At 44.4% G+C, this 20,338-nt stretch overlaps 1 protein-coding gene across 2 annotated transcripts; it reads left to right on the top strand.

Annotated features, from left to right (window-relative positions):
- Positions 1–1,236: 1,236 nt before the first annotated feature.
- On the top strand, positions 1,237–16,539 carry TRIM38 (tripartite motif containing 38). 2 transcript variants are annotated; one of them, XM_060163546.1, is made up of 8 exons: positions 1,237–1,529; positions 1,792–1,827; positions 3,245–3,790; positions 6,311–6,406; positions 8,182–8,412; positions 9,423–9,445; positions 9,541–9,653; positions 14,744–16,539. In XM_060163546.1, the coding sequence occupies exons 3-8, from the start codon at positions 3,392–3,394 to the stop codon at positions 15,265–15,267; spliced, it is 1,386 nt and encodes a 461-aa protein (XP_060019529.1). In that variant the 5' UTR covers positions 1,237–1,529; positions 1,792–1,827; positions 3,245–3,391; the 3' UTR covers positions 15,268–16,539. The 2 variants fall into 2 exon arrangements, with proteins under 2 accessions (XP_060019529.1, XP_060019528.1); XM_060163545.1 differs by lacking the exon at positions 1,237–1,529 and having other exon boundaries at positions 1,685–1,827.
- Positions 16,540–20,338: the final 3,799 nt, after the last annotated feature.

Here is a 20,338-nt window from a genome sequence, read left to right as displayed (position 1 = left end):
CCTGTAGGGCAGTCTGTTTTCTTTTGGGCATTCACTAGCTTCCTTTTCCTGATCCTTTGACGGGACAAATTTGGGGTGAGCTGTGCCTACGTCCAGAGTCACAGCCACAACAATAAAGTCGTGGGAATCTGTAAGGGGTCATCATTAGATCAGGGATACAGGGGTTCGTTCTTTCTCTTCTGTCTGTGTGCTGGTTGCCTCAGGAGTAGATCTGTCCTGTACTGTGTGCAGGGCCTGCTACCACAGGACATGCCTGAGAACGATGATTCAGTCACCTGGTGGCAAAATGACAGAAGGCTCTGTGGGCACCCAGGAGGATGCAGTGCTGAAGAGAGACTCCCGTTTGGGTGGGAAGAGAGGAACCTGTTTCACAATTTTGCCTCCAGACTGAGCTGCTGGACCAGCAGGACTGTGGCTGCACCCACCTCCCCCCAGGCTCCATCTGTGGGTCCGTTGCCCTGAGCACAGGCTTCCGTGAGCTTTCAAGGTCAGCAGCTGACCTGCCAAGCTAGGGGCCCAGAGTTTACCCCAGGCAGCTCTCAGAAGCCAAATTTAACTTCCCCTGCCTGTGTCCTCAGCCTTCCTTACTGGCTCCTTTGGGCCACTGCATATATTTATTTCCTAAGCAAACACTTATTGTGCACTTATCATAAATACCTCTTACACCTAAGGCTATAAATGTGGCAGGGTCTTATTTATTTATTTATTTTTGGCCCATTAAATAACTCTAAATTGGGTAGGGACAGTATTTTTGCTCTCACTTTGAACTGGAGAGGCTGGAGCTGAGGCAGCAAGTACTCAACCCCAGAGCCCACAGTCTCTCCTGCACGTTGCAGGTGATGGCCCCCAGCTGAGGCCACTCACTGCTGGGCCATTAGTGGCTCCCATTTGCTGTCCTTGGCGCCTGACTCTGATTATTGATAAGTATTTGAATCTTGCGGAGGGATACCGAGGAGGAAAATGAGACACAGTATCAGGACAGAAAAGAACGGGAGAACGGCTTGAGCAAATTCTCTGATACCAATGAGCCCTATTACTGTACCGCCCCTCTTTTCACCACACCCTTCAGAGCAGTTCTAAAACAATCGGCGACTAAAAATAGTAAAACGTAACATCAGCCAGAAAGGCTTATAAATCCCAAGGGGGTTGGTGGCAAAAGTAGAAAGATCTCACGTCAGAGTCTGTGAACTCTGCAGACTTCCTGCTTTTAGATCCTCTGTGCTGGGGTCACAAAAGAGTTTACTGAATTATTAAGTTGTCCCTTCGTTTTATTGCTGTAAAAGAAAAATATTTTTCCTACTGTCTCCCCTCCCTTTCAGGACAAGCTGAGTGCAAAAGACACCGGCAATCTCACGAGCTTCCTCCCCGGATCTACAGGGCGCCACCTCCCACGGCAGTTTCACTTCTCAGTTTAGTCCAGTCTGAGTTAACTTCCTCACTCAGATCTCCGGAACCGGCAGCTACGGAGGGAGCTAGCAGTGCATATGTGCGGCTGCATGGTGAAGCGAGTGGGAAGGGTCCAGGCCCAGGTTTTTTCGGTGGAGGGAAAAGAGGCGCGCGCGCGTGTGTGTGTGTGTGTGTGTGTGTGGTGTGTGTGTGTGTGTGTGTGTGTGGTGTGTGTGTGTGTGGTGTGTGTGTGTGGGGTGTGTGTGTGTGTGTGTGTGTGTGTGTGTGTGTGGTGGGCGGCACGGGGAAGGGAGTTTGTTTCCTGATAACAGCTGCTGGAACTCTGAAAATGGTCAGGACTGTGCTTCATAGCTCTCACACGCTGTCTGCTTTCTCTTTCGCCAGACTCCATGTCAGATCTCCGAAGATCCAGGATGTGAGGTGAGTGAAGGCCCAGGACAGGAACCCTGGGGCCTCAGAGGAGGGGACGTCCTTCTCCCCGGGAGCAAAGCACCCCTGGCAGAGGGGAGCCTAGTGTATCTCTTGGGGGAGATAACTTGCCAAAGAATAGAAGTCTCCGGAAGAAATTCTCTACGGATCCAAGAGAGTGGTCCTGGTTATTAGAGGGACATAGCCTATCCAGTAACTTTAGTTGAATCCCTGCTTTTAATTCTGCCACTGTCAGTTCAAAGGAAAAGCCACTCTCTTCCTCCGTCCTCTGCTGCCCTCCCTGACAAAATCCCAGGAATGGGGAAGCAGGGAACAGGGCTAGGTTCACGAAGCAGCCGGAGCAGTGGGTGAAGGGACCGAGTCCTTTGTTCCTAGTCACCCCTCCTTTGTCTATTAGTTGTCAGGTCCTCGCTGGTGGACACTAGGTGTCCAGCACCCAGGATCCTACAGAGGCCCCACCTTCCCCATCTGCTTCCCACCTCCCCACATCCTGGGTTCTGCCAACCCCCTGTGTTCCAGTCACCCTGAACTTCTCCTGAGAGACAAGTCCTGGCCTGAAAAGATAGATAGTCACTTCCCTAGCTCTCCAGGAGCTCTGCACCCCAGGACCAACCCCTTCTGTTCCCAGCTGTCTTTCCAATTCTCCTTTCCTCAGGTCAGGGAGGGCAAAAAGAACTTGTTGGTTTTTCTGGTTGTCTTTTTTACTTTCATTATCATCCTGGTTGGGTCTCCACTGGGGACTTTATTAACCTGGTGTCTTTTGTTCTTTGTGGGGTGGGAGTGAGGGTTTAATTAGAGTCAAATTTAGGGAATTCCTGGCGGTCCAGTGGTTAGGACTCCTCGCTTTCACTGCCCAGAGCTCGGGTTCAGTCCCTGGTCGGGGAACTAAGATCCCACTAGCTGAGAGGCGCGGCCAAAACAAACAAACAAACAACAACAAAAATTTAGAATCAAATGTGATTGTCTCAATGAAATCCTTCATAGACCACCCAGTTACCTGGGTTACCTGGATGTAAGTGTTACTACCAGTTACAAAGAAATAACTCTGGTACTAATTATTCTTAATATTCATTAGAGCAGGAAAGAGTTTGCCAATCCCTCACTGAGTTCTCGCTCTTGCTGCAACTTTGGTGAAGAAGTCTGCCTCATTTCTCTATCTCTCTCAGTGCTTGGTCCAAGAAAACTTTTCACAATAATGGAATGTTCTCTATCTGGGCTTTCGTGTAGCCACCAATCACCTGTGCCTTTTAAGCACTGAAATGTGGCTAGTGGGTGTGAGAAATGGAATTTTAAATTCTATTTAATTGTTATTAATTCAAAGTGGCCACAGGTAATAGTCACTACCATATTCCACAGCACAGCTCCATTTGATGCGTCTTCTAAATTCCAATCTATTTCTTCTCTCTAGAGAGAAGACCACATGACCTGTGGAGGCCAGTGGCAGCCAGCGCATCGCAAAGAGGCTCAGACAAGGTGAAGTTCCATTGCTGTGGGAAAGTTCTGGCTGCTTCTTCTCTGCCTCTAGATCCAATATTAGAGATTTTCAGGAAAAGCCATGGCCTCAACCCCAATCACCAAGAAGATGAGGGAGGAAGCCACCTGTTCCATCTGTCTGCAACTGATAACTGAGCCAGTGAGCATCAGCTGTGGACACAGCTACTGCCACTTGTGCATAGTGAGCTTCTGTGAGATGCAACCATGGCTGGAGATGTTCTCCTGTCCCCAGTGTCGGATGCCATTTAAAATGGCGAGCCTCCGACCCAACAGGCAGCTGGGAAACCTCATTGAAGCCATCAAGGAGATGGACCAGGAAATGTCATGTGAGGAACATGGAGAGAAGCTCCATCTGTTCTGTGAAGACGAGGGCCAGCTCATCTGCTGGCGCTGTGATCGAGGATTGCAGCACAAAGGGCACACCACAGCTCTGGTGGAAGATGCATGCCAAGGTTACAAGGTGAGTGGTGGGCCAGAGGACCTTGGCGAGTACCCGGCCTCAAGACCTGAAATTATTTAGCCTGAAACCCAAGATTAGGATCCTGAAATATAACTTTCATCATGTCATTCTTCTGAAAAGTAGTTTATGATGGGTCCTTACTGAATCAAGGCCTGATGGTCACTCTTGTCCCTATCCACTCTCGATGAACTCCTCCCTGCTCTAGAATGCCATGTGCTCCAATGCACACCTGCATGTTTTATGGACTCACACCGTCTGTGTAATTTGAGAAAGCACAATGTGCAAGTCCATGGGATAGAGTCTGAAAACACAGGGGACGAAGACACACCCCCTTTTAGGTATCCTACAGTCTAGTAGGGCAGACAAACCAGCAAAAAGGCTGCCTGAAGTCCCCTGATTTGGATGGTGGAGAGGAGCACCAAGGGGTGTGGAGTGGTAACTGAGGAATCTTCCCAAAAGTGACTCTTGAAGAACACATAAAAAGTAACCAGATATAGAAGTATGGAGCAGAGAGAGGGCATTCCAGACTGAGGGGCCCACTTGCACAAAGGCACAGCTATGAGAGCGTACCTGACTCGCTGTGACCAGGCCAGAGGGTGTGTGCAGGGAAGGCAGGTGATGTTATGGGAAAGGAAGTCAGGGCCCAGAACTTGGTATCCGCTCGGAGTCTAAGCCCTAGCCCAGAGTAGTCCTGGCCACGGGGGGATTTTCATTTGCACAGTGAAGGATCAGGTTGACACTGAAAAGAACATTCTGGTACTGATACAATGAAAGGAATACCAAAGAGTAAAATTTAGATTATTCCTATAAGAAGGGGGAAAGGGAGCAGTTCCAAGCAAGATTCAGGAAGGGGAATGAGTGGAAGGGTTTGGAAGTGATTGGTCATGGAGTATGAAATGGAGGGAGAGGTTTTGGGCCACTCCTGTTTATCACTTAAGAGCATATTAAGGAAGGCTGACCTTTGCTATTGTGGAACGAAGGAGGGGGCATGGCCCTGCTGCCTTATTCCTTCTCTGCCCTGGCTAGATTTGAGAAAATTGTCGTCCCCAGTGTGAGCTCCTTGTTCCCTCCCCTATGACGTGGAGGTGGTCTTCTATTAAGGTTCTGGGTCCTTCATCAGGACACGTCAATACTGACCACCACTCGGCACACGGCAGCTCTTCCTTAAACTCCATGGAGCAGCTAATTACTGTAATGGGGATATTCCCATTGGAATTATTTTCCCACCAAGTAGTAAAAGGAGCAGCACGGGGTGATGGTTCTAAGCCTTGAGAGTCAGACTGCTTAGTTTGAAATCTTAGTTCTGCTACTTATTAGATGGGTGACTTTGAGCAAAGTTATGTAATGTCTTCATGCCTTGGTTTCCCCGGCTATCAGTGGGGATGATAGTAGTTCCCTTCGTCTCCAACATACATGCTCAGGAGGTTGTTACAAGCTTTAGGGACATTAATACATGTAAAGCTTAGAATAGCACTTGGCACATAGTGAGGGCAATACAGCCTTTTGCTAACAAGTTCTATAGAGCCCTTTCTTGAGAGCACGTGAGAACTGAGTATACCTATTGGCTTTAGGACAAGAGCCGATTCTTTTTCTTTTTAAATCAAGATAAAATTTCTTTTTTTTCTAATTAATTAATTAATTAGGCTGCATCGGGTCTTGGTTTCAGCGTGCAGGCTCTACAGTGCACAGGCTTAGTTGCTTAGTTGCCCCGTGGCATGTGGGGTCTTAGTTCCCCCACCAGGAATCAAACCTGCGTCCCCTGTATTGCAAGGCGGATTCTTAACCTCTGGACCACCAGGGAAGTCCCAGAGCCAATCCTTTTAGTGTTGACCACAAGTAGCAACTTGGTTTAGCTTCAACGTGCTTTCCATGAAAATGTGAGAAACTATTTTGAAAAATAACCTGAAAGCTTCATATGGACACTAACTCATTTTTAAAGGGCTTCATGATACCATTCTTCAAAAGGTCTCCGAGCTCCCCTCCTCCATTAACTGTTTCTAACAACTTCAGCTGGCATCTCGGTCTGTCTTTCCTTCCTGACTCACCATAATACATACAAAGTTCCATGTGTGCCAAACACTCTGGTATCGGTTCTATTTGGGTCAGCACATTACTTCATAAAATCTTTTTAGGTGATTTTTATCTTGTTTTATGTGCAGAATTTCCCTGGCAAGACTGCTGGTGGTGGATACAGCTCAGGCTCAGGGTCAGCTGGGATTACAGCCCAACCACCCACCAGTTACAGCATCTTGAGCAAGTTATTTATCCCCTTTCTAAGCGTCAGTTTCTGCGGCACAGAAATGATGTTAAAAATCCTACTAACTGCTCAGTGTTGCCAAGGGAATCAAATATGTTACTGCCTATACAGCCTTCAGCATGCTTCCTGGTAAAGTGTAAGGACTCAATACATATTCAATAGTCAGGCTATTCTAATAGTCTTGGAGGGCTGGGATGCTCCTTAGGTGCCCAATGAAGAATTGTTGAATTGAAAAGACTTTATTCACCCAATTTTTCCTTCAGGAGAAGCTCCAGGAAGCTGTGACAAAATTGAGGCAACTGGAAGAGGAATGTATGAACCTGAAGGTGTTCACGGCAAAGCAAATAACCGAATGGAATGTAAGAGTTTGGGTTTATTGATCTCAAGCTAGTTTCCATCCTAGAGCTTAGGTACAGGGGATGATTGAGCAAAGCATAGTGATGGCTTATTCTCACTAAACCAGACCAAACAGATAAAACCCAAAGACGAAAGCACATTTGTTTTTATGTCCCTCGTTGTCTAATATCTATGAGAATTTATCTCCAACCCCTTCAACCTTTCAGTAGTAACCGGCTAGGGTCCCGAAACCTCAGTTAGGAGAAGCAGAACAGGTGTGCCCATTTACCTAGAGCCCTTCTTGACTGGGTTTCAGTTCTTAATATCTCCAAGTACCTTCTGGATTTGAAGGCCTTATTAACCGTATTGCTTTGGCACATGTACCACAGTGCAGGGTATGGCTTTCAGCCTTACAGGTTCAGAAACCACCCTTTGTGAGCACTAAGAAAACAGAATCACTCCAGGTTGAGGTTCGTATTACTCAAGCTCATTAGACTGAAGAAGGAAATCTATCTGATTTATAAGGAGGGCCAGAGTGCTCCAAGAACCTACACACTTGGCACTGTAGCCTCTAGGGTCTGAAAGACTGTTTCCATGGCTGACCAGCCTCCCCGTGATCAGAGATGCATTCCTTTATGGAAATATTTATGTAATTAATCGGCTTACAGTCAAATCCCACAGGCCAGTGAGCCATTTTGCCTCCTTCAGAGGTTTCTTCCAACCTTCCAACCTCTGCCTAATCCTTTGTGTACAGTTGTTAAACTTGAACTCCCAGAGGACAATCTTGCTTCCCTCATTTCTGGGATCTTGGGCAATGGGGAGGATCTCGATTATAACGAATACATATGGAAACCCTGTCAATGACACTCTACCACAACATCACAGTCATCAAAACACTGCGTAAATTGAAAAAGCACTCATGGAAACTGCAATTCTCATCTCCCCAAATGAAAGCTGAGTCCGACAAGGTGTACCATTTGGTTTCTTATACGTAAGGATGAGTAGGTGGACCCGAGTTGGTGGATGACTATTTCGTAGTTAACTATGACAAATGCCTGATACCCAGACCTCCCGCTGCTGAGAATCATGGACTCTCCTAATAGCCTGGTTGTCTTAAAGTCCAGTCTTGGTGATGTTCATTACAAGCTTTTGCTTCAAGAAATTCCCTCAGCCTCAGAGCTTCTTTCTTATATCCTGAATAAAAACTCATTTTTATCTTTGTCACTGATAAAGTTTTTAACCTTGGCCCTAGTCCCATGATTAAATTATCTAGCACTCCTGCACCTTGGCTGAAGAAGGATATTAATAAGGTGATAACCTCTCCCACATCTGAGTACCTGCCTTTCGGGCATGACTCTGCAGCGGGCAATTTGGGACGTTCTTCCAGCTCGAATGATTCATGGGAAAATAATATTATGGTAGCTGAGCAAACGTTCTTTTGTGTATGTATGTGTTAAAATATGCATAATGAAATTTACTGTTTAACTATTTTTATATGCACAGTTCCATTCCTTCTTCCTCTTAACTCCTGGTAACCACTATTCTACTTTCTGTCTCTATGAATTTGACTATTCTAGATACCTCATATAAGTGGAATCATAAAATATTTGTTCTTTTTTTTTTCTGGCTTATTTTACTTAGCATAATGTCTTCAAGATTCATCCATGTTTTAGCATGTATCAGAATTTCATTCATTTTTAAGGCTGAAGAGTATTCCACTATATCTATACACTGCATTTTGTTTATCAGTTCATCCAACAGTGGACATTTGGTTGGTTTCCACCTTTCTTGGCTCTAGGAGAAGATAGAAGTTCAGAAACAAAAAATCCAGTCTGACTTTAAGAATCTCCAGAGCTTCCTTCATGAGGAAGAGAAGTCTTACCTATGGAAACTGGAGAAAGAAAAAGAGCAGACTCTGAGGAGACTGAGGGACAATGAGGCCAATCTTGAACAGAAGAGCCATGAACTCGAGAGCTACATCCTGCAACTAGAGCATAAATGTCAGGGCTCAGCCCAAAATCTGCTGCAGGTAAGGCCATGCACTTGGAGAAGGGAAGAAAGGTATCTGTTCCTGAGCTTTTAGGAGGAGAATGGTGAGGAAGCATGGGAAGCTGGGCGAGGCCTGCCTGTTTCACTCAAGAATGGCACATTAGTGTAGGGAATTTAAAGTAATGTTTCTTTTGGATACACAGCAATATTTGCAAGGTGGCCTTCACTAGTCTACAGAGCGGCTTTAGGTGAATCAGAAAATATATAGATATGGTGGGTTCCTTGGCCAAATGGAACCATGGGACAACTTTTGCTACCATTTGCCTCTGTCCCATGTTCACAAAACTCTGACTGTCAAACTGTCTCCTGAAATACTCCTCCAGATGACTGGTGGGTGACAAAGTGGGGCAGCCAAAAGAAGGTTATGAGTGATAACCTTCTCCCTGATTTGCTTGTAGGGCCCTCCAGAGCTCTTTCGGGGCCTTCTTTCAGCTGCATAAGGGATCCAGCCCATTAAGACAAACTACGACTGGAGCTGTTTTTTCTATTCCCCACTAATAGAACTGGAGGTCACACTGTAGCCTGAGAATGTAGCATGACTGTCCCACCACCATGTGATACCTGCTGCTACCATCTTAATGGCCCATCACAGGGGCTATGCATGGATTCACCACTACGGACCTTTGCAATGAATGGTCTCTACTGTGGGCTCACCCTGAAGGAAATTAGGTCACTGAAAGCAAGTCTTTCCAGAGGGAGCATGGGCAAAGCTCTTGGCCCTCTATCCTAAGCAGCCCGCAGGTAGATGTGATTGCAGACACTGCAGCTCTCCACAGAGCACAGCAAGGAAGATAACACATAAACATTCTGATATGCTGAATATCCCAGGGGGCCGGGATGGAAATCATTCTATCTGGGTATCCATCAATATCTAAGGCCAGGGTTACTCTCTTTACTTCTTTGTAAGGAGTGTTTATAGAGAACAGCCCCACATGCCAAGTCCCATGAAATGCTGATGTTCCCACACTTACATTTTGTCTTTCTCCATAGGATGTGAAAGATACTTTGAGCAGGTGAGTCCTGGACAAATGCAGGAGGGAAGGGGTGTGGGTATATAGAGCTGAATGGAATTTACCACTGAAGAAGTCTTGGTCTCTGCTTATTCTAGGAGTTGGGCTGTGAAGCTAGAACAACCAGAGGCCCCCTCTTTGGACCTTCACACTGTGTGCAATGTTTCTGAGCTTTACTTTGATGTGAAGAAAGTGTTAAGGAGCTATCAAGGTAGGTGAAGAAACCCTAAATGCTAAGGACAGAGGGACCTTAAGTGGTAACCAAGTTCACCACCTATCCCTGGGCAGGCTCACAGCCAGAGGGGTCATTCAGATATTTTCAGTTGAGCTGTCACCCTCTCCCTTGTTAGTTTGCTCCAGTGCTTAGACAGGGACATGGCATGCTGGTTACCTGTGCAGACCCTTCAAATTCCTGCTCTCTCACTTATCAGCTGTGTCATTCCAGGCAAATAACCTCCTCAGTTTCCCCATCTGAAACATGAAAATATTAACAACTCTCACTTCATTGGGTTGTCGGTACATGTGTAAAGTACTTAGCAGTGTCTGGGACATAGTGTTTATTGTTAATATTTTGGTCAATTCTCAGAGCAATGCAAGAAAGGGAGGTGAATATTATGACGGTGGTCCAAATGTTTTAGGGCCTTGGCCCAGATAACACAGATGGTAAATGTTAGAACCACGACAGAAACCAAGTTTTACCAGTTCCAAAGCCTGAGCTTCCTGCTTCTTGATTCTCTTCATCAGTGCTTGCTGTATTTCCACCATCCCTTATCCACAATTACAAGATTCCAAAAGTTCTGATAACTGACAATTTTTTCTCAACTTGTTTGGCTGCAAAATTGGACCTAACCTAAAATGATTTGGTGGCTGTATTAATTATCTATTGCTGCAGACAAATTTAGTGGTTTAAAGCAATACACATATATTATCTCAGGTTTTGTGAGATAAAGCTGGGCACAGCTTAGTTGGGTCCTTTGCTTAGGGTCTTACAAGGCTGCAATTAAGGTGTTAGCCTGGCTGTGTTCTTACCTGGAAGCTAGATTGGGGAAGAATCCTCTCCCAAGCTCACTCAGGTTGTTGGCAGAATTTATTTCTTTATGGTTATGGGACTTAGGGCCCTGGCTTCTCGCTGGCTGTTGGCCAGAGGCTGCCCTCAGCTTCTAGAAGCGAGCCATCAGCTGCTTGCACATGGGCCTCCCAACATGGCCAATTATTTCTTCAGAGTAAGCTCAGGAGAGAGTCCCTAGAGCAAGTCTGCCAGAAAGATGGAGACTTATAAAATGAAATATAGTCACAGGAGTCACATCCCATCATTTTTGCCATATTCTATCGGTCAGAAGCAATTCACAGGTCCTGCCCACACTCGAAGGGAAGGAACTGCATAAGGGTATGAACACCAAGAGGCAGGATCACGGAAGGCTACCCTTGTGTCTGAGTGACACGGTGGCCGAACCTGAACTGCACTGATATGAGATTATTTAAAGTCTTTATTTATCCCGCTTAGTTTGCATTTATGTTTTACTGCAGAAATATTGATGCATTAGATTACAAGACAATGCCTTAGACCCTTCCAGGGGTGGGCACATAATTTAGAGTGTCTGTATTGTTTGCCTTTATAACATCAAAAATATTCTGAGGGCTTCCCTGGTGGTGCAGTGGTTGAGAGTCTGCCTGCCGATGCAGGGGACACGGGTTCGTGCCCCAGTCTGGGAAGATCCCACATGCCACAGAGCAGCTAGGCCCGTGAGCCATGACTGCTGAGCCTGCGCGTCCGGAGCCTGTGCTCCACAACAGGAGAGGCCACAACAGTGAGAGGCCCGCGTATCGCAAAAAAAAAAAAAAATCTGAATTTCAAAACTCATTTGGCCCCAGGGGTTTCAGATAAGATTATGAACCTGTATTCAGTTTCCCCTCAAGTTAACAAGAACAAACAACAATAACAACTACCAAAAAATAGCAACTCTGTATTTGATCCTGTACAGATGCAAGGAAGGACTTTATATAAATTATGTCCAGATTTAACTGAGTTGACTTTTCTACTCTTATCTTTCACAGAAGGCATTACAACATGGTTCAAGTCTTTCTGTTTCTAAAATGAGCTCATCTTTTAACTAGATAATTCTTCTTTTTGAAACCCTCATTATTAAAGCTTTTCTTATTAAAAAAGTAGTATAAATAAATTGTAATCACTCAAACAGTATAGAGAGATACGAAAAAAAGTTCAAGGTTTCTCTTACCCTTCTGCAGGTAACAAGACCTAGGTCTTTCTCTATGTTTTTACAAACATTTAATACATAGATCGTCTCTTCCTATTCACCCATTGCTTTTTAAAGCTGTCTAATATTCCATAGTACATCATAACTATACGTAACCATATTCCTACCGATGGAGCTTCAGGCTGCTTTCAGCACTTGGGTATTATAACATTTGCAGCAATAACTTTCTAGTCCATGCAACCTTATATCCTGGTGCTTTCATTCCTGTAGAGTGTATACCTAAAGCTGGGATTGTTGTTAATCTTAACGCATGTTACCAGATTACTTGTTCCAATGTAGCAACATGCGCTCTCTCACCAGCACCAATAAAAACGATTCACACATACTGAACACTCTTTCTGTGACAGATGAGAAGAGCTTCACGTGTGTTATCTTGTTTTACACCACAAGCCTCTCTGTAGGTAGCATTTTTTCCTTTATAGATAAGGAAACCAAAACACAGAGAGGTTGCGTGACTGTTGTAAATTCCCACAACCAGCAGGTGGTAACTCAGGTAGCATCTCTCTAGAACTCACTCTCTTAATCACTCTGCAATGTGGCAAAAAATGAAAATGATGTATTTTTTAATTCATTGTCTTGTGGAGTGGACGCTGAAGGTATGGGTAGTTGGTTTTTGTTTATTTGTTGCTATTACACACAATACTACTGTGAACTTTCTTGTCCATGCTTTCTTGTGTCCTGTGAATGGTTTCCTCTGGGGATATACCTTGAATTAAAAATGCTGCTGTGTAGGGATGCACATCTAATTTTACTAGATACTACAGATCTTGAAATTGTATCACTTTATACCCTACCATCAACATAAGAGATCCCACTGTTTCACATCTCCCTCACTCTCTGCTTATAATTTTTGGCCATTTGATGGATTTGAAATGGTACCTAATTGTGGAATTAATTTGAGTTTCTCCAATGTCACTAGTGAGGTTGAGCTTCTTTTAGTAAGTCCATTAGCCCTTCAGGCTTCTTCTGTGTTTTAAGAGTTTTTCTTTTGGGTTCTTTTCCTTATTGATTTATGGGAGCTTATTATAGCCAATATCTTCTGTTATGCGTATGGCAATTTACATTTTCATCCTATCTTTTGATGTATAGAGATTCAGACTTAGAGTAGACACATTTGTCTTCAAGGTCTATGACTTTTGTTTCCAAAGAGCTCAGGCATCAACCATCTTTCTAGTGGTATTACCAACCTGTAAACATTTTAATTTCTCAGCTTGGTTTTCCTGGATCATTCAGGGAAGACTAATGAAGCCCGAAACTTTTGTGAGTCAGGCTCATGATAAGGACTGACTGAAGAGAGTTTAATAAAGGGATTATTTACAAAGAGGAGGATTTGGGTGATCATCAAGGAACAGTGAAGCAAACCAGGGCTAGGAATAGGTAGGGAGGCATTACCTCCCCAAGGCTTCGGTAGCAGATGGAGGGAGCTGTAACCAGAGGCAGAGGAATGCAGACCCTCCAAATCATAGCTAGTGGGGAGGGACTTGGGGCACTGAATACTTCTAACTCTGTTTCTTTTTGCCCTGTGGTCTCCTCTAGTGCTTAACCAAATAGCAGTCAGAGGGAAGGGAGCCTGGTTGATGTGTCCATAGGGGTTAGCCTTCCTGGACACAGAGCAGGCTGGAGAAGGGTGGGGAGTGATCTGGAGGGGCAAGTGGAGAACATCCAGCAGTGGAAGTGTTTCCTAATGCTTGATTTCCCGTATTGCCACAGCCCAAATGATCAGAGTTTAACCCAGTAACACAGTGGTTTGCTAACTCTCTTGCTGGACCACCCCATTACCACCTTTCATTTTTAAAATTGCATTGCTGGCCAGTATCACACTTTATCTACTTTTTTATGTCTTACTTGACTCTAGTCAGATATTTTTCATGTGTATTGGTCTCTTGTGTGTTACTTTATACTAATCCCTATAGAGCATTACCTGAAGCAAGAAAGAAGAGCTTACACTTAAAAGTCGGGGGACTAGGTGTATGTCCTGCAGCCTGGGTAAAATTTTGGGTTTTCCAATAACAAGCTGTGACATTAGTTGTGTCATTTTCCTTCTCTGATCCTCAGTGTTAATGGTAATTAAGTAGAGATGATGAAGGTCTCATTTCTGCTCCAATATTCCATGATTCCTAGAAGTCCTACAAGGGAGAGGAAGGGCTTTGGAGAGGACAGTAACCATGTTAACTCTGGTTAGTTCTGCTCCTTGGCTTCTCTAGTGACTAAGATGGTGATGATGTTGAAGAAGATGATGATGATATCATTATTATTACTGCCGTTTACAGGGCACTTACTATATACCAGGAATTTTACTAAGCACTAAGCATACATCAGCTCCTTCAATCCTCCCCGCCGTGCTTGGTGACAGATACGATGATTTCCACTTTATATTTAACAGAACTGAGGCTTGGAGAATGATTTGCCTAAGCTCACAACAGCTAGTAAGAGACAATGTGGTACATATATACAGTGGAATATTACTCAGCCATAAAAAAGAACGACATGATGCCATTTGTGGCAACATGGATAGACCTAGAGATTGTCATACTGAGTGAAGAAAGTCAGACAGAGAAAGACAAATATCATATGATATCGCTTATATGTGGAATCTAAAAAAATGGTACAAATGAACCTATTTACAAAATAGAAATAGAGTCACAGGCATAGAAAACAAACTTATGGTTACCAGTGGGGCAAGTGGGGGGAGGGATAAATTGGGAGATTGGAATTGACATATTTTCAGTACTATATAAAAAATAGATATCTAATAAGGACCTACTGTATAGCACAGGGAACTCTACTCAATACTCTGTAATGACCTATATGGGAAAAGAATCTTAAAAAGAGTGGTTATGTGTATATGTACAACAGATTCACTTTGCTGTACACCTGAAACTAACACAGTATTGTAAATCAACTATACTCCAATAAAAATAAAAATAAAAAAAGAAACAATGCTTGGATTTGAATGCAGCCTGGTTTTATTTAAAATAAACTGTGCTCTCAGCTACAAAAATCATGTCTTTTTTTTCCCCCCCAGTCAGCGTGACTCTGGATCCAGATACAGCTTATTACGAACTAATTCTGTCTGAGGATCGGAGACAAGTGACTCGTGGATGCCCCCAGGAGAATCTTGATACTTCTTCTAGGAGATTTAGTGCCTTACCCTGTATCCTGGGCTGTGAAGGCTTCACCTCAGGAAAACATTACTTTGAAGTGGATGTGGGAGAGGGAACTGGGTGGGATTTAGGAGTCTGTATGGAAAATGTGCAGAGGGACACTGTCATGGTGCAGACGCCTCAGTCTGGATTCTGGGCCATCAGACTGTGCAAAAAGAATGGCTATGTAGCGCTTACCTCTCCCCTAACTTCCCTTCAGCTAAGGGAGCAGCCCCTGGTTGTGGGGATATTTCTGGACTTCGAGGCTGGAGTTGTATCCTTTTACAACATGACCACTGGTTCCCACATCTTCACCTTCCCAAAGGCCTCCTTCTCTGACACTCTCCGGCCCTATTTCCAGGTCTATCAATATTCTCCTTTGTTCCTGCCTCCCCCAGATGAGTAAGGGAAGGAGCAAAGTCTCCTCCTTGATTTAACTAGCATAGAGAGTATAATCTGAATCCCACGAGGACAGAAATGTGGTCTCTTTTCTTTGCTGCTATTTCCTTGTACCTAAAACAGTGCTGGGTTTTTAGTGCATACTTAATAAATCTGCATTGAATAAATGACTATAATGACTGTAAAAATACCCCAAGTGGTCAGGCTGAGCTGGGGAAAAGCAAGATAATAGCGATGATTATGCTTTGTCCTCTCCATCCCTCTTCAATGGGTTCAGAGTTTCGATTTCTACGAGTTCTTGAGTGACCAGGAGGGTGACTCAGAGACCAGGAGGTCTGACTTCTCCCAGTTTGTTTGGTGCCATTTAAACTCATAGATGGGGGATGAGGAAAAGCTGCAATTGTCTCTGTCAACTGCAGAAAAGAGCATGAAAATCAAAAATGCAATGACTCATCTAACCACTGACATGATTAATAATCTGAGCCATCAATGATCTGATGTAGTAAGTGTGGATGGCTACCAGACCTGGTGAGATCTGCTTGAGCAATAACCACCCTCCTACCCCCGTCTCAGAAGCCAGTTGCAAGTCCAGGTTGTCACCTGTGCTTCTGACTGACTGGCTATAAATTGGAGGTTCCCATGATCCCCTCTTTGGGTTTGATCATTTGTTAGAATACCTCACAGAACTCTGAGAAACACTTTGTTTACTGGTCTATTATGTAATAAAAGATATGATAAAGGATACAAATAAACAACCAAATGAAAAGATACATAGGATGAGGTCCAGAAAGGTCCCTAGCACAGGAGCGTCTGTCCCCATGGAGTTGGAGTACATCACCCTCCCAGCATGTGGATGTGTTCACCAGTTCTGAAGATCTCCAAACCCTGTACTTTGAGGATTTTTATGGCGGCTTCATCATGTGGGCATGATCAACCATCAATTTAATTTCCAGCCCCTCCTCTGTTCCCAAAGGCTAGGGAGTGAGGCTGAAAGTTCCAAGCAACTAATCATGGCCTGGTCCTTCTGGTGATTAGCCCCCATCCTGATCTATCCAGGAGCTCACCAAGAGTTGCCTCATTAGAACAAGAGACATTCCTATCACCTAGGAAGTTCCAAGGGATTTAGGAGCTCTGTACTAGGAACCAAGGGAAGAGGCCAATGTGTGTGTGTGTGTGTGTGTGTATTCATATATATGTGTGTGTGTGTGTGTGTGTGTATATATATACATACATATGTTTTATTATTATTTCACAACATGTTAATAAACTTTTGTTTTTCTCTTGTTAGTCTTATTTACAGGTCCCTGGTTGGAGAACCTAAGATGCGTAGAGGAAAATGATTGTTTCCTCCCCTATACAAGCAACCCCAATGTTATTGTTCTCTGTCCCCATAGTCCAAGCACACGTACCCACTCTGGAGCCTCAGACCCACTGGATAACTGAGAGACCCCACCTTCGTGCAGGATAAGTGAAGGCACCATCTGGATATTGCTAAGTTCATCTCTACCTCTAGGTGCCCTGCAGTCCTGTCTTATCCAAGTATAGTCCTGCCCAGTGAGGGGTGGCCTCCTTAAAACGGTGGCAGGGCCTAGAGTGCTTTGCTCAGAGAAAATTCTATGTCCTTAAACACTTAAATTGCTGACCAAGAAAAAATGATGATAAACATTCAACTAAAGAAAAATAATTTTAATTAACAAAATAAATCTTTGGAAACCATAGGATAATAAAGATAAAATTACAAGTTGATTGTGGTGCAGGCAAGTTATAGAAAGAAAAATAAGCCCTATTTGTCCTTATGGGTTAAAAATTCTACTATATTAGATAAAGCATTGGCTGCTCTAATAAAGATTTTTAAAAAAGGAGAATACAGAAAAAATGGAAACATGAAAAAGCATATACTGGAGATAATTTTGAGAACAATTTGAAGAATTATGTGCATATAAAACTGAAAATCTTGACTAAGTGACTTTTTAAAAAAGAAACTAAAAGACCTAACTGACTGAAGAAGGGGAAAGAAAATCGAAACAGACTAATACATACAAATGAAATTCAGAAAGTTACAGAATTCCAATTAAATAAGGGGAAAAAAGCAAAACAAATAAAGAGCACATGGATTTATGGCTGCATTTTTTTTTTTAAGGATAGCAACTCATTGTACTGCTGAAGACTCAATTAAGTTCTATAGAATAGAAAACCCAAAAGGATAGTGGCTGAAACAAGTTCATGTCTCTCTCATGTAAAGGCCGTCCAGATGGGGAAGTGTAGGAAATCCAGAAAGTCCAGGGCTGGTATGGCAACTCCACAAAATCGCCGAGCCTTCCAGCAACCCTCCCACCATCCCTAGGTTCCAAGACAGCTTCTAAAGCTCCAGGCATCACACCTTCATTCCAAGAGGTAAGATGGAGAAAGAGATTCAGAAGTTGAGCAAAGGGCACGTATCCAAGAGTTATCTTTTACTACCTACCCTACAACCTTCTGCTTGCATCCCATTAGCCAGAACTTAGTCCAAAGCCACCTTCCACCTTGGTGAGGCAGTACATGAACTCGGGCAGCTTAGCTCTACATTGTTAGAATCCTGAGCAAGATTCATCAGAGAGCTACAGGGAGTGTGGCTCCCACACCCACCCAGACCAATGTCTCACGTGTCCAGTCTGGAAAACCCTCAGCATCTGGTACGTATTTAGCCAGGAAACAAAAGAAGAGGGGCCCTCGGGTGCCCCTTCCTCATACCTTTTTGACACCCCCTCCCCCTGTAATTGCATGAAGGGTCAGGTATGTGTGGGGTACATGGTGCTACGGCAGAGGACCAGAGACACAGGCAGGGAACAGCAGGAATGACAGGATAGCAACTGAAGGAGGCAGAGGAACATAAACAGTCCAACTGACACAGAAAGAGACTCAAACTCCTCATAACGGCCTAGAAGGCAAATTCTGGCCCCGCAGACCTTGCCTTCCTGGATTAATAACCTGTTCTTCCCACTTCTCATTTTCCATATACAGTGGCCTTCTCTTCGGTCCTAGACAATGCCAAGGTCATTCTGGTCCAAGAGCCTTTGAGCATAATGTGTTCTAGGTTGAGAGTAGTCTTCCCCAGCTTCTTCTGAAGCCGGGTGAGCTCATTTTGATCACCAGCTTGGCAGACACGAAGTGTTAGGGAATTAACATCCCGGGAGTAAACCGTCAACTGAAGAGGGAATGGTGTGGATGGATAAAGCTTCAACCAAATGAGCTTCAGACGAACAATTCTGAGACGCCATCTACACAGTGCCTCCGAGGACATCCAGGGAAATGAAAGCAAGTGCTCAAAGTGGGAGCCAGGTCCGGAATGCACCTGTGACTGCCTTTCCACCTTCCCTGTGCTAGCACCCTGCATTCTGGGGTCACACCTTAGTTACCACCTTCACCCACAACCAGATCTGAGCTCAACTTTGCAGAGACAGCAACCACTGCTACCTCCCCCACTCTTGTCCTCTTTCTATATATAAATATATGTATAGAAAGATATAGATATTAAATGATTAAATTAACAGATATTTATTATGGAATACTGTAAAATACAATAAATTATACTCTCAGTTCTAAGGAATGAACACTCCTACTGTGGTGGTGATCACCTTCCCCATACATATATTTGATCTTGCATGTTTTTCTCAGTGTGAGCATTCCCCCATGGCACTACACATGCTAATATGTGGTTTTAAATGACTGTAGCGATCTCATAATAGCACATACGCTCAGGTTGTTTCTTGCAATTATAACTTATGTTCAAATGAACATCATTGTATGTAAGTAGGTTTTCACTTCTCTTGTTTACCTCAGGGTTTCCGAGTTACAGTATATGGACATTTATTTTAAATACTATTGATATATTCTTATCTCCCTCTTTCCCTTTCCCCCACTTCCCCTACCCACCTCTTCTGTTTCCATAACTCTCACTGCCATCAGCCAACCCCTCCAGGAGCTGGGAACCTGGAGGGGCTTTGATAATGTGGAAAACTATGGGCTGGTGAATCAGATGGGAGAATCTTTCCGAGGAGATGGGAATGGAGAATGCTAAAGTTTGCAGGTGAAAACATTACTGGAGCCTAGGCCACTTCATTAATCTCCACTTCTGTTTCCTAACGTAGGAAAGGGAGGGATATAAAAATGAAAACAAAAAAAAAGGAGGGGGGAGGGGAGAGAACAAGGAGCTGGATGCATCTGGGATTTGCTGCAGAAGCGTGGTTCCTTCTCCTGAAGGACAGGCAAAGCTGTCACTGTCCTAGAAGACTAATTCATGGCCATTCACTAAGCACGTGACAAACCACCCCAAAACTTATTTGCTTAAAACTACTACCATTTATTCACTTACAATTCTGTAGGTCAGCTGGTGGTTCTTGTAGTCAGGGTTGAATCCTGCTGGTTCTTCTCCTGTGTCTCTATCAGCTGGAGAGTCAGCTGGCGTTGGGTAATATAGGATGGCCTCACCTGCAAGTCTGGCAGTTGGTAGGCTGTTGACTGGGTGCTTCATTCTCCAGCAGACGAGCTCAGTCTCTTTCGTAACATGGGTGTTTCAGGGCTGTGGGAGAACCAAGACGGGGACAAGCTGCAATGTGCCAGGCTCTTTTCAAGCATCTTCTCAGGTCACATTTGTTAGATCACTCGGCCAAGCCCAGATTTAAGGGACAGACATATAAACTCCACCTCTTTTTTTTTTTTTTTGCGGTACACGGGCCTCTCACTGTTGTGGCCTCTCCCGTTGCGGAGCACAGGCTCCGGACGCGCAGGCTTAGCGGCTATGGCTCACCGGCCCAGCCGCTCCGCGGCACGTGGGATCTTCCCGGACCGGGGCATGAACCTGTGTCCCCTGCATCGGAAGGCGGACTCTCAACCACTGCACCACCAGGGAAGCCCTAAACTCCACCTCTTGATGAGAGGAGCGACAATGTCACATTGTAATGAGCAATAAGATGAGATAAATTTAGGGCAATTTTTGCAATCTATCATAAGACATCTGCTGCATACAGTCTCAAAATCTAAATTAAGGAGGGACAGAGATGCAGAGGCATTCTGAGTGCCTAGTCCTCAGTAGATTCGGC

Source organism: Lagenorhynchus albirostris, chromosome 10 (assembly GCF_949774975.1).
Source record: "Lagenorhynchus albirostris chromosome 10, mLagAlb1.1, whole genome shotgun sequence".
Taxonomy (NCBI): Eukaryota; Metazoa; Chordata; class Mammalia; order Artiodactyla; family Delphinidae; genus Lagenorhynchus; species Lagenorhynchus albirostris.
This window is presented reverse-complemented; position numbering and strand designations above follow the sequence as displayed.

What these genes read in the sequence shown, in the direction of transcription:
- TRIM38 (XM_060163546.1), top strand. Translation starts at nt 3,392, where the DNA reads ATGGCCTCAACCCCAATCACCAAGAAGATGAGGGAGGAAGCCACCTGT. An exon ending in GTGAAAGATACTTTGAGCAG is followed by an intron (nt 9,446 to 9,540) that starts GTGAGTCCTGGA and finishes TGCTTATTCTAG; the next exon opens with GAGTTGGGCTGTGAAGCTAG. An exon ending in AGTGTTAAGGAGCTATCAAG is followed by an intron (nt 9,654 to 14,743) that starts GTAGGTGAAGAA and finishes TTTCCCCCCCAG; the next exon opens with TCAGCGTGACTCTGGATCCA.